The sequence below is a fragment of the Phyllobates terribilis genome, unplaced genomic scaffold, assembly GCF_046119375.1.
Source record: "Phyllobates terribilis strain yellow unplaced genomic scaffold, ASM4611937v1 Scaffold_12__6_contigs__length_324123572, whole genome shotgun sequence".
Taxonomy (NCBI): domain Eukaryota; kingdom Metazoa; phylum Chordata; class Amphibia; order Anura; family Dendrobatidae; genus Phyllobates; species Phyllobates terribilis.
In genome coordinates, this window is record NW_027362772.1 from 128,180,843 (window position 1) to 128,194,616 (window position 13,774).

A 13,774-nucleotide genomic window follows, 5' to 3' on the forward strand; every position below is an offset into this window, starting at 1 on the left:
GGGATTGCAGCCCCATTTAGAGTTGCCAACATTGAAAGGCAAGACACTTTGGCGTACATAGTGACTTTGCTCCAGAGTATCCCTGAGACTCCTGCCCCTCCTTGCTGTCAGAAGAGGACGATGCCGCAAAAACTCCCGGAGACTTGGGTCAGTTTTTAGGATCCGCCAGTGTCTATCAAGGATGTCCCTGATGGCGTGCCACTGATTATTAAATGAAGATATGAACCTCACCACGGGTTGGCCGGTGGACCCCAAAGGCGGCTTAGGTGCAAGCAGCTCTTGTCTGGAGGCTCGCTTCGCTCTCTGATAACCCCTCTTAATGCTACGATTACTGTAGCCTCTTGAGACAAATCTCAATTTTTAGTCTAACATATGGTGTTTTGATTGTTACTTTGGGGTTTTGAAAATACCTATGGTCTCTCTGGTTCATAATATGCAAAAAATATATTAAATGACACAATAAGTCGCAATGAAACAGTACACAACTTCAAAAAAGATACATGAAAAAAGCCAATTAGAACTCAGAAATGCATTTTCTTACTTGTAAATCACCTGTGATAGATATTTTTTATAGTGAGGATGTACAGAGGGTACAGACATCAATAGCTATATTTGGAATGAAATGACTGAAGTGGAGAAAAACTCAAAACTTTATACAATGATCCTGACTTTTAGGGGTCGCTCACACTATCGTATAAAAAATTGGTCCCATTCTCATCAAGAAAAGTTGGACAATTGGAATCTGTACGGTTTACCTTTTGTCATGAGAAAGCAATGTGAGTGTGCAATTATTTTCTTGTCTCGGATCCATATGCAATCCGTATGACATGTTTTTATACAATCATCTTTTACATACTATAATACACTATGTAAACTTAAAAGCTAGTTGACAAAAATAAAGCAATCATATATAAAGATATAGATAGATGATAGAAAGGTATTTGATTTATAATATATAGATAATAAACATAATGGATACAGTGGCATGCAAAAGTAGTCATCCATTTTTTCATATTTTTCTACCTCACAACCTGGAAGTTCTTTTTTTTTTCAGTTTCATCTGACCACAGCACCTTTTTCCATACATTTGGGGGGTCTCCCACATGTGTTTTGGCAATCTCAAAATGACCCTTACAATTTTTTTATGTAAGTAAAGACTCATTTCTGCCTACTTTTCCATAAAGGCCATCTCTATGGCGTGTACGGCTTATTGTGGTCATATGGACAGATACTCCAGTCTCTGCTTGGGAACCCTGCAGCTCCTTCAGGATTATTTTTGGTCTTTGTGCTGCATCTCTGATTAGTTGCCTCCTTGCCTGGGCTGAAAGTTTTGGTAGGTGGCCCTCTTTTGATAGGTTTGTTGTGGTACCATATTCTTTCCATTTGATAATAATTTAATTGATTGTGCTCCTGGTGATCATCAGAGATTGGGATCTTTTTTTATAACTTAGCTCGACTTGTACGTCTCAAAAATTTTGTCCCTGACTTGTTTGGAGAACTCCTTGGTTTTCATGATATTTTTGGTAAGCGGTGCCTCTTGCTTAATAATGTGGCAGCCTCTGTGGCCTGTCAAATAAGGTATGTATTTACACTGAAAAACTGACACTTAGATTGCACACAGGTGGACTTCCTGTCACTAAGCATGTGACTTTTGAAGGTAATTGCTTGAAACACAAATTTTTAAAGGCTTCATGACAAAAGGGGTGAGTACATATGCACATGACAATTTTTAGTTATTTGATCCCATAAATTTAATTTATGCCTATATTTTTCTTACTTCACTTCACCAACTTAGACTGTTAAGTGCTGATGTATCACACACAAACTGAATTACATTTTTTAAACACAGGTTGTAATGTTACAAAATAGGTAAAAGCCAAGGGGTGAATACTTTTTCAAGCCACTATAAATCATGCTTTATTTAAAGAAAAGTTTTTTGTTCACTCAGACCTGCCTGCATTGTCTTAACAAACCAAAAGTCACCATTCTGAGATTTCTTAGTGACATAAAAATATGAGTCAGAATCAGATTTCAATAAAAAGAAACAACTACTGATTCTCAGAATATTTCTCTCTGTGTACTGTGTGTTTAGCTGAGGGAAGTCAAGATGTCTTGGTTGTAATTAGATGCTCTAAGTGCTAAGGTTTCCTCTTATGGAGAGTGCCAAGTTAGTGTAGGCAGATTTATAGGTCATGTCATTTTCCTTGGGAATTTAGATATGCAAATGGCCTCATCAGAGAGGAAGAAGGCTGGAACTTAGAGTTCCTGATACTTTTCTCTCTGAAGAGGCTATTTGCATTGGCCATTATTACACCCAGACAAAAATAGGTTTTAACCCTAGAATGCATGACATGTGAAATATACCCTATCACATAACTTTCACGCTTTAGGCCCTTGTGCAAATCATATGGAGTAACTGAAATAAATAACTTTTACAAGTTTATTTCAAAATTGCAAAGTAAGATATGAAAAATGCACAGCATTGTAATTATAATACTTTGCAGAAAACACCAAAAATGTAAGTACATGAGCCTAAAAGGCCCTGATTATTCATTCTATGTGATTAATCCTTTTTATCATTTAACAGTTTTTTTTTCAAATTTCAAACAAAGATATGAAAAACACACAAACAAGGGTATATAATTGTTGAAGTCAATTAGCTGCAGCTACATTTCTTTTCCAACTTTTCATTTTTATTGATCTTCTTCACAATTTACACGTTATCTTTTCTGAAGAATGTTCTTTACAGACATTTTCTACACAAATGGTACAATATCGCTCCGTTTTCCTGTCTTTATTTGTTGCACAAAATAATACGCTTTTGTTTTCTTTCTCCTGGCTCTGGAATTGCCTGAAAATGAAATACGCCACACCATTTCATAGCTGCTCTAGTTTGCTTTGGCAAACATTTTATGCTGCTTCGCTGCATCATGTGAGGCATTACAAGTTCATGGCAAAGGTCCTTCAAGAATAAGCATCTCCTGTCCTTCCTTCTAGCATGGAAATCGGGATGAGTTTCATTATAAATAATGTAGAAATAAAGGGCTGATACATCAAGTATATTTTAAAACATGACTACAGGCCAACATTTTGTTTGTCTCTTGCATAAATATTCTCCAACCATTTCATCCATCTTGTCCACTTCTCCTTTAGTTTTATTATAGTGCAGGATGATTTCTGCTTTCTGTTTCCTGTCATTGCTGTCAATACTGGAATCATGATGCATGGTACTGAGTAATATAACAAATTTTTCCTTCTTTGCTTTTGTAAGACACCTTTGTTTCTTTGTTGCTGAAACCAAAGACACTATCACAAAGTGCTCGCTGTGGAATGTGCTTCATCACAGGAATATCTTGTCGATTTGGCTTCATAGTACCAAAAACCATAACATTTTTTCGAGCTAAATTTGTCCAGTTCAACATTAGTAAAGTAATTGTCCATTGTAATGTTTCTACCAGAATTGTAATTTGGTTCAGCAAGTTTTATTACAATGTCAGAACCTAGGTCTTTCTGCACTGGAGCGCCAACTTCTTTTCCACAGTAGATAAGCCCTTTCATCCCATAATAATTTGCAGAATCACACATCCAGAATATTTTTATTCCATACTTGGCTGGTTTACTAGGCATATATAGAATGAACTTGCAATGTCCTTTGTAGGCTACAAGTTGCTCATTCACTGTTACATTAGCACTAGGATTGTAGAGCTTGGTACAATTCTTGATAACAATATTCCAGATGTAACTTATAGGTGCTAATTGATCCATTTCCAACCTTGCAGGGTGAGTTCGCTTGTCATCAAATCAAAGGCTTCTCCAAATCTCCTCATATCTATCCACTGACATTGTTGCTTTTTAATGTGGATCAGAAATTGGTTCTAGAAATAATTTTCTGATAGGAACATCACAAGATTTTTTACACCCTGCCTGAAGTGTTAGTCAAATATAAGCATACAATTCCTCTTTTGAGATATTTTCCATGTTTTTTTTGTCCAGAAGCAATATGTCTTCCTTCTAGGTTTGTACATAAAAGCACCTCATCTGCAATATCTTCAGAAAAAGAGTACAGAAAACATCTTTAGGGAACAAATATTGGGACCCCCCTCCTCAGCAACCCTCACTACAATAACACAGTAAATTGAGACACAAACACTGATAAGTACAAGATAAACACAGTACGGGCCTAAAAGGCCCGGGTTCTGTAAATATGGGGTTTCTCCAAAAAAGCATTGCTATACCAAAACGCCTATCAAATAAAATTATATGAACAACTGGATATTACCAAAAACGACATATTTGAGGAATACCTACAGTTTCAAAATTCTATTTAAAGTAATTTTGCAGAAAATAGCAAAAAAGTTACGCATTCTAGGGTTTGTCAGTTGAAAAACAAGCTTTCCATTCAAAATAATTCTAAATTTTGTGTCTGACACCTTTATTAATTAATTCATTTTATGTTTTTAATTTTTTTTACTACAAAAATTGTCTTTGTCATTGGCCCGATAATTTTGCCAACTTGTTGCTTTTGTTTTTTTAAATTGCGTTAATTTTACCCACACATCAGCACTGTTTTTCTCACTTTGCTGTCTCATCTTCATAATCTCTCCAATTGTCCAAGTTAGGCCAGGATCCCTCTAGCGTATGGCATCCGAAGCGATAGCATCGGATGCAATATGGTAATGACATTTGGCTTCTGCTCTGCTGCGAGCGGGAGCCGAGTGTCAGTGCTCTGTGCTCCGATCCTCTCGCACAGAGAGGATCGCAGCACAGCTGTGGAGGGGATGGAGAAAGTAATTTCTCCATCTCCTCTGTTGCTGGCATCGACAGGTATTGCACTGCACTCGCATCCAAATGCAGCATGCAATCGCAGCATGCTGCGATTATCTTCCACTAGACTGCAATCCGATCGGCGCTGGAAAAAAAAAACACACTCATAGGATTAAATTGGTCTGAATGCAATCCAATTTTTTATCAGATTGCATTCGTCCGATTTAATTGCAAGTGAGAGTGAGACCTTAGGCTGCAAGATTTATTCCACAAGTCAACGATTTTAAACAGGCTTGGACTGGCCCACAGGGGACCAGAAGAATTCTCTGGTAGGCCCCTGTGGAGTAGTGCTGATGAGCAGTTTTATTGCACTTGATTAACTATTTGCAGAAAAATCATCTAATCATTCAGTAAACAAGCTAGCCAAATTAATATTACATAGAAGCAAAAGTAAATTTTCTACTAGGGACAGGTCATTTTTGCATGTAGCAGAACAGTGGGCCCCAAGAGTCAATGTTATAGGTGGGCCCCAAGAGTCAATGTTATTGGTGGGCCCAAAGAGTCAATGTTATTGGTGCGCCCTAAGAGTCAATGTTATTGGTGGGCCCCAAGAGTCAATGTTATTGTTGGGCCCCAAGAGTCAATGGTATTGGTGGGCCCCAAGAGTCAATGTTATTGATTGGCCTTTTTCAACCCAGTCTGACACTAGTTTTACATATTTGTAGAACTGCTGCCAAAGGCAGAAACAAACCATTGGCTTGTAACTAAAATACAATACCTTACTTTGTATATAAAATATAGTAAAAGAAAAAAATAAAATAGAAAACAACAGAAAGTGTAAAAAAAAACACTGACAATGCAGAAGAACCATGTTATCTAAAATGAAATGATTTATATGTAAACTTTGAGCTTAATAATCTTTTACCTGATTTTGGATACGTTATATTATAGATGTCATCATCTCTAACTTGAAATTCATTTTCCACAAACTCCAGATCTTCCTTAGTGGTTATATTGTTAGGGAAAAGGACTCCCTTGTATTCAGTGTAAAGATCCGACATGTCTTACTGTAAAAGAAATAAAAAATGAGTGTCTATACATTGTACTAAGGTAATATACATACTTAGAGATATTTATCAGAGGAATATTAAAAAGAGACACAAAGTTCACAGACTAAGTTCCTTGAACTCTTTAGACTTTAGAATAGAAACTGTGACTTATCGAACCCCAACTTAGGTGCTAACGTCAGTTACTGGGTGTAACATACAAATGTGATCAACATTTATCTGATGCACAATTCACTTACTGAGCACAAGAGGCTGGACTCCTAAAGTGGCTTCATTGTCAGGCACCATGAAGATATCAGCGGTCACACTTGTATCTCACCTGAACCTAAAGCAGCTATGGGTGTGTTAAACTACCATAATCTTTATGTAAGGTTAATTTTCAGTCAATGTTTATGAGTTTTCAGTTGCAGGCATTGTGACTGCAGAATGTATAAAGGCATCTGTTCTTGAGGAGTGTTGAGCGAGCATGCTCGACACTGGTCGGTACTCGCCCGAGCATTTCATTACTCGGGATGTTCGTCGAGCACCGAGCATTTTCGGGTTACTCGGGCAGGAGCTCGGTTTTCCGCCCTGCATGTTTGGCACTCTTTACAGAGCCAATGAACATGCAGGGATTGCCAGCCAGTCACTGTAATGCCACAGCCATGTTGTTTGTGGGCATTACAGTGATTGGCTGGCCACACAGAGTCACCTCGAGTATTTAAAACCGGGCGCCGCCATCTTGGACACAGTTGCTCTGGATCAGACAGTGTATGGTGAGTGCTGCTGAGCTAGGGAGAGATTTATACTGCGAAATAGGTAGTGTAGGGTCTATAAAGCCTGCAAAATCAAATAAACAGTCCTTCTGAGGACTAATATCCATCCCAGATATCAGGCCGGCAGGCAGGCTGTATAGGAGACGCAGTGGTTATACCAACAAACACAGAATTACAGTACTGTGTGCTACTGCTGCTCAAATTGCTAGACTTAGCCCCAGGTCTCAGGGGCCAGGAAAAATCCTTTTTCATCTAAATCCTCTTTTCTTTTTTTTTCCTCAGTCAGACTGTACAAATACCCGTCTTATTAACCTTTTGGTATCCCCCCCCCCCCAAAAAAAAAAAATTGAGTGTGTCTGTGAGTGTTCAGACACCAATATATCTGTTTAAAAGATTCTGGTGTAGGCCAGAGAAATAGAGCTGTGGGTTTCCTCTTCCACGGTTCAAATCTGGGTGTAATCCACCTTTTTGCATAAAAAAAACAGTTTGAATGTCTCGCTGACTGTTCAAACACAAATATATGTGTTTAAAAGGTTCTGGTGTAGGCCAGAGAACTAGAACTGTGGTTTTCCTCTTCCACGGTTCAAATCTGGGTGTAATCCACCTTTTTGCCTTTTTTTACAAAAAAATAAAACGTTTCAGTCTCTCGCTGACTGTTCAGACACAAATATATCTGTTTAAAAGATTCTGGTGTAGGCCAGAGAACTAGAACTGTGGTTTTCCTCTTTCACGGCTCAAATCTGGGCGTAATCCACCTTTTTGCTTTTTTTACATAAAAAAAAACAGTTTCAGTGTCTCGCTGACTGTTCTGACACAAATATATCTGTTTAAAAGATTCTGGTGTAGGTCAGAGAAATAGAACTGTGGTTTTCCTCTTCCACGGTTCAAATCTGGGTGTAATCCACCTTTTTGCATAAAAAAAAAACTGTTTGAGTTTCTCGCTGACTGTTCAGACACAAATATAACTGTTTAAAAGATTATGGTGTAGGCCAGAAAACTAGAACTGTGGTTTTCCTCTTCCACGGTTCAAATCAGGGTGTAATCAACCTTTTTGCCTTTTTTCCATAAAAAAAAACATTTTCAGTGTCTTGCTGACTGTTCAGACACAAATATATTTGTTTAAAAGATTCTTGTGTAGGTCAGAGAAATCGAACTGTGGTTTTCATCTTCCACGGTTCTAATCTCCTTTTTATTACCCTTTTGACATTGATAGTGCGAGTGTAAGCTATTTTACTTCATTTACAATGGGCAAGGCGCGTGGCAAACACATGGAACTGGACGTTCTGGTGATGGTGCGTGCAGAGGACGGGACAGTGGCCAAGGTGAAAATGTGCCACAACCAACAGCTACATCTTCTCGCTTCCAGTACTTGACCGAGTTACTAGGGAAGCACACAACAACACCACTATTGCCAACTGATCAGTGTGAACAAGTTATTAATTGGATAGCAGATAATACTTCCAGTCACCTGGATACCACGACCTCTGGTCTGTCCTCCACACGGTCAAGTCTTAGTAGCCATGAGTCTCGACTGCATACTCCTCCTCACCCTGATGCTCCTTCCTCCCACCATGCCGAGTATCGTCAGACAGCAACTGATCCCACAGTTGGACACTCTGAAGAGCTGTTCACTGGTCCATTTCCATATTTGTGCCCCTCGCCTGCTGCGCTTTAAGTGATGGAAGAGGAGATCCCATGTAGCGATGGCCAAATATTTGAACAGCCATGGCCACAGGAAGGCGACGCCGGCAATTTGTAACAAGAGGTGGACGATGACGAGAAACAATTGCCACGAAGTGAGGAGGAGGACCATGGTGCAGAAGTGGAAGAGGAGGAGGTGGTGGATGATCTAGTAACTGACCCAACGTGGCAGGAGGACACGCAGAGCGGGGAGGGAGGCAGAGTACCCCAACAGGCAGGAAGAATCAGTGTAGTTGCCGCTGACAGAAGGCGGGCAACCGTTCACTGTAACACCAACACGAGGGACCTTGCCAGTACAACCGGTAGGTCTTCCAGAGTCTGGTATTTTTTTAAAGACTGATAACCCCAAAAAGGCCATTTGTACCAACTGCCATGCCAGCATCAGCAGGGGTGACAAAACTACCAGCCTGACCACCACCAGCATGATCAGGCACATGGCAGCAAAGCACTCGACTTTGTGAGGCGAACCCCAGGGTCCACGACCAGTGTCAGTGGGTGTCACCAATGCTTCTTCCGCTGTTGTGCATGTAAGAGAACCCCCTGTGGTGCATGTAAGGCTATCCCCTGTCCATACTGCATGCAAAGATGCCTCCTCCTCTCAGTCTTCACTTGTTATGGCAGTTTCTCAAGAAACAGCATCAACGTCCACGTCCACGTCCCACCGCAGCGCTCAATTGTCCATATCCCAGAGCTTTGAACGAAAGTGCAAATTCGCAGCCAATGTGCCATGGGCCACAGTCTTAAATTCGCACATTTCATGACTGCTTGCGTTGGAAATGCTGCCTTTTAGGCTGCTGGAGACAGAATCCTTCCGCAACCTTATGGCGGTGGCCATTCCTCGGTCCTCAGCTGACACTATTTTGCCCGGTGTGTCATCCTCGCACTACACAAGCACGTGTCCCAAAACATCTGCCAGTGCCCTCAACAATGCAGTTACTGGAAGAGTCCACCTGACAACGGACACATGGACAAGTGCTTGTGGCAAGGGACGGTACATCTCCCTGACGGAACACTGGGTAAACATAGTGTAAGCCGGGACCCAGTCGGACCTTGGGACGGAACTCATCCTCCCCACACTGAGGATTGCGGGCCCTATGTCAGTCAGAGTTGCCCCCACAGTGTACAGCTCCTGCGCATCATCCTCCTCCTCCTCCTGTTCAGCCTCCATCTCAGAAATTACCACATCAGTTACAAGCTGGAAGCACTGCAGTACTGCCTCAGCCAAGCGGCAACAGGCTGTGCTGATACTCATGAGCTTAGGTGATAAACCTCACACTGCTTGTGAGCTGTGGACAGCTGTGAAAGAGCAGGCAGATCTGTGGCTGAGACCGCTGAACCTACATCCAGGCATGATCATGTGTGACAATGGCCGTAACCTGGTGGCAGCTCTGAGGGAGGCGAGATCACACACGTACCATGCCTGGCTCATGTGCTTAACCTCGTGGTTCAGCGGTTTCTTAAATCGTACCCCGAGTTGCCAGATCTGCTTGTCAAAGTACGCCGCCTATCAGCTCATTTTCGGAAGTCGGCTACAGCTTCCGTCGCCCTTGCTGTGTTGAAGCAGCGTTTGCAGCTTCCGGCACACGGACTGGTGTGTGATGTCCCCACACGTTGGAACTCTACCCTCCACATGTTGCAAAGGATTTGTGAGCAGAAGACAGCAGTTGTGAAGTACCAGCTGCAACAAGGCCGTTGATATCCAGGTCAGACTCCACACATAAGACCTCAGGAGTGGACCTGGATGTCTAACATATGTACCATCCTGACAAACTTTGAGGAGTCCACCAAGATGGTGATGATGCCATCATTAGCGTCAGCATCCCACTTGTCTGTCTTTTGCAACGCTCTATGCAGAGAATTAAAGAGGAGGCATTGCAGCCACAGTATGATGAGATGGATCAAGAAGCCGTAGCGGGCGATTACACACAGCCCAGCCTCATCTCATCCCAACGTGCATTGGGGGACAATAAGGGAGAGGAGGAGGAGGAAGAACAGGAGCTGGTATCATGAGCTGTAGACGGTAGTACCTGTACAACTGTCATACAGTCGGTACAGCGTGGGTGACCTGAGGTCAGGGGGGAGGAGGAAGAGGAGGAGGTGGAGAGCATGGTCAGTCGTCATCTTGGTAAGTACACAGAAGTCTTGCCCGTTACCAGTCTGGCACGCATGGCTGACTTTATGTTACGCTGCCTTAACCGTGACCCTCGCGTTGTCAAAATGTTGGGTGACAGTCATTACTGGTTGGTGACACTTTTAGACTCCCACTACAAGGATAACTTTCACTCTCTTATTCCTGAGGTGGAGAGGTCTACAAAAATGTGGCAGTACCAGAAGGCCCTTGCTGCAGAACTGTTAATAAAAATCCCATCTGAACACGCTAGCGGCACTGGTCACAGATCGTTGACCAACCAAGGCGTACAGGCGAGAGAGACGCAACTCCAATCCAGCAGAGGCAGGGGAACACTCTCAATGTTCTGGACAGTTTTCTGAGACCCGCCCAGCTTACAGGCCCTGAGGCGTGGGGTAATCTCACAAGGAGTGAAAAATTTCAAAAGATGGTGAGGGAGTACATTGCCGACCGTACCAGCGTCCTCCGTGATTCCTCTGTGCCTTTTAATTATTGGGTATCCAAGCTGGACACTTGGAATGAACTCGCTCTGTACGCCTTGGAGGTCCTGGCCTGCCCTGCCACTAGCGTGTTATCGGAGCGTGTTTTTAGTGCCGCTGGGGGAATTATAACTGATAATCGCACTCGCCTGTCAACTGACAATACTGACAAGCTGACACTTATCAAAATGAACAAGGGCTGGATTGGGCCAGACTTCTCATCACCACCGAATGACAGCAGAGTAACATAAAGTCAAATCCACTGTGTTGTTTCGGGAGGTGTATTCCCATGCACCGCTTCACACCCACACATGGGTATACGCTTCCTCATTTCGGCTGTTTTTTGCTCTTCTCCTTATCCTCAGCCTCCAACACTACTATACCACCAGGGTGACTGTTGTCCGTGTTGTTAGCTTTGCAAGTTCCTCCGACCTAATTTTTGGCAGCTTTTGCTTGGAAGGCATAAGCAAAGACTATGGGAGACTCACTCCCCGATAATGGGAATAATGTTTTTAATATGCTGCACTGCATGTCTCTTGTAAGGGGCATTAAAACCTTCTTGTTAAGCTACTGCGACCTCCACCACTCTTCCAAGGGGCATTGATATTCTCTTTTTTTTTCCACTGTAACCCCCAAAACTCTTCCAAGGGGTATTAAAACCATATTGTTAAGCTACTGTGACCTCCACGTCTTTACCAAGGGGCATTAAAACCATCTTGTTAAGCTACTGTGACCTCCACGTCTCTTCCCAAGGGCATTGATATTGTCTTTTTATTCCACTGTAACCTCCACCACTCTTCCAAGGGGCATTAAAACTGTCTTGTTAAGCTACTGTGTCCTCCATGTCTCTTCCAGTGGGCAATAGAACCGTCTTGTTAAGCTACTGTGACCTCCACGTCTCTTCCAAGGGGCATTAAAACCATCTTGTTAAGCTACTGTGACCTCCACGTCTCTTCCAAGGGGCATTAAAACCATCTTGTTAAGCTACTGTGACCTTCATGTGTCTTACACGGGGCATTTATATTGTCTTTTTATTCCACTGCGACCTCCACCACTCTTCCAAGGGGGTGAGATATTCACTTTTTATTCCACTGCGACCTCCACCACTCTTCCAAGGGGCATTAAAACCTTCTTGTTAAGCTACTGTGACCTCCACGTCCCTTCCAAGGGGCATTTAAACCATCTTGTTAAGCTACTTTGACCTCAACGCCTCCTAAAAGGGGCATTAAAACCATCTTGTTAAGCTACTGTGACCTCCACGTATTTTCCAAGGGGCATTAAAACCATCTTGTTAAGCTACTGTGACCTCCACGTCTCTTCTACAGGGCATTGATATTGTATTTTTATTTCACTGTAACCTCCACCACTCTTCCAAGGGGCATTATAACTGTCTTGTTAAGCTACTGTGACCTCCACGTCTCTTCCATGGGGCATTAAAAATGTCTTGTTAAGCTAATGTGACCTCCACGTCTCTTCCAACGGGCATTAAAACTGTCTTGTTAAGCTACTGCGACCTCCACCACTCTTCCAAGGGGCATTGATATTGTCTTTTTATTCCACTGTAACATCCACCACTCTTCCAAGGGGCATTAAAACCATCTTGTTAAGCTACTGTGACCTCCACGTCTCTTCCACGGGGCATTGATTTTGTCTTTTTTATTCCACTGTGACCCTCACCACTTTTACAAGGGGCATTGATATTGTCTTTTTATTCCACTGTGACCCACACAACTCTTCCAGTGGGCATTAAAACCGTCTTGTTAAGATACTGCAACCTCCACCACTTTTCCAAGGGGCATTGATATTGTCTTTTTATTCCACTGTAAGCTCCACCACTCTCCCAAGGAGCATTAAAACTGTCTTGTTAAGCTACTGTGAGCTCCACCACACTTCCAAGGGGCATTGATATTGTCTTTTTATTCCACTGTAACCTCCACCACTTTTCAAAGGAGCATTAAAACCGTATTGTTAAGCTACTGTGACCTCCACGTCTCTAACAAGGGTCATTAAAACCGTCTTGTTAAGCTACTGTTACCTCCACGTCATTTCCAAGGGGCATTAAAACTGTCTTGTTAAACTACTGTGACCTCCACGTCTCTTCCACGGGGCATTGATATTGTCTTTTAATTCCACTGCGACATCCACCACTCTTCCAAGGGGCATTGATATTGTTTTTTTATTCCACTGCGACCTCAAACATTCTTTCAAGGGGCATTAAACCGCCTTGTTAAGCAACTGCGACCTCCACAACTCTTCCAAGGGGCATTGATATTGTCTTCTTTTTCCACTGTAACCTCCACCACTCTTCCAAGGGGCATTAAAACTGTCTTGTTAAGCTACTATGACCTCCACGTCTCTTCCAAGGGGCATTAAAACCATCTTGTTAAGCTACTGTGACCTCCACGACTCTTCCAAGGGGCATTAAAACTGTCTTGTTAAGCTACTGTGACCTCCAGGTCTCTTCCAAGGGGCATTAAAACCATCTAGTTAGGCTACTGAGACCTCCACGTCTCTTCCACGGGGCACTGATATTGTCTTTTCATTCCACTGCGACCTCCACCTCTCTTCCAAGTGGCAATGGCATTGAATTTTTATTCCACTGTAACCTCCACCACTCTATCAAGGGGCATTAAAACCATCTTCAAAAGCTACTGTGACCTCCACAACTCTTCCAAGGTGCATTGATAATGTCTTTTATTCCACTGTAACCTCCACCACTCTTCCAAGGGGCATTAAAACCATCTTGTTAAGCTACGGTGACCTCCACGTTTCTTCCAAGGGGCATTAAAACCATCTTGTTAAGCTACTGTGACCTCCACGTCTCTTCCACGGAGCATTGATATTGTCATTTTTATTCCACTGCGACCTCCACCACACTTC

The 13,774-nt window shown here is 42.5% G+C and overlaps 1 protein-coding gene across 4 annotated transcripts in view; it reads right to left on the reverse strand.

Annotated features, from left to right (window-relative positions):
• LOC141172263 (sulfotransferase 2B1-like) overlaps window positions 1-13,774 on the reverse strand; it is a 322,371-nt gene that overhangs the window by 159,313 nt on the left and 149,284 nt on the right. For 3 of the 4 annotated variants that reach the window (XM_073656266.1, XM_073656269.1, XM_073656267.1), the window contains one exon: window positions 5,690-5,831. In XM_073656266.1, the coding sequence (XP_073512367.1) occupies window positions 5,690-5,825 (136 nt within the window). In that variant the 5' untranslated portion in view covers window positions 5,826-5,831. Of the gene's footprint in view, window positions 1-5,689; window positions 5,832-6,070; window positions 6,090-13,774 lie in introns of those variants that run through there. The other variant, XM_073656270.1, reaches the window with a different exon arrangement.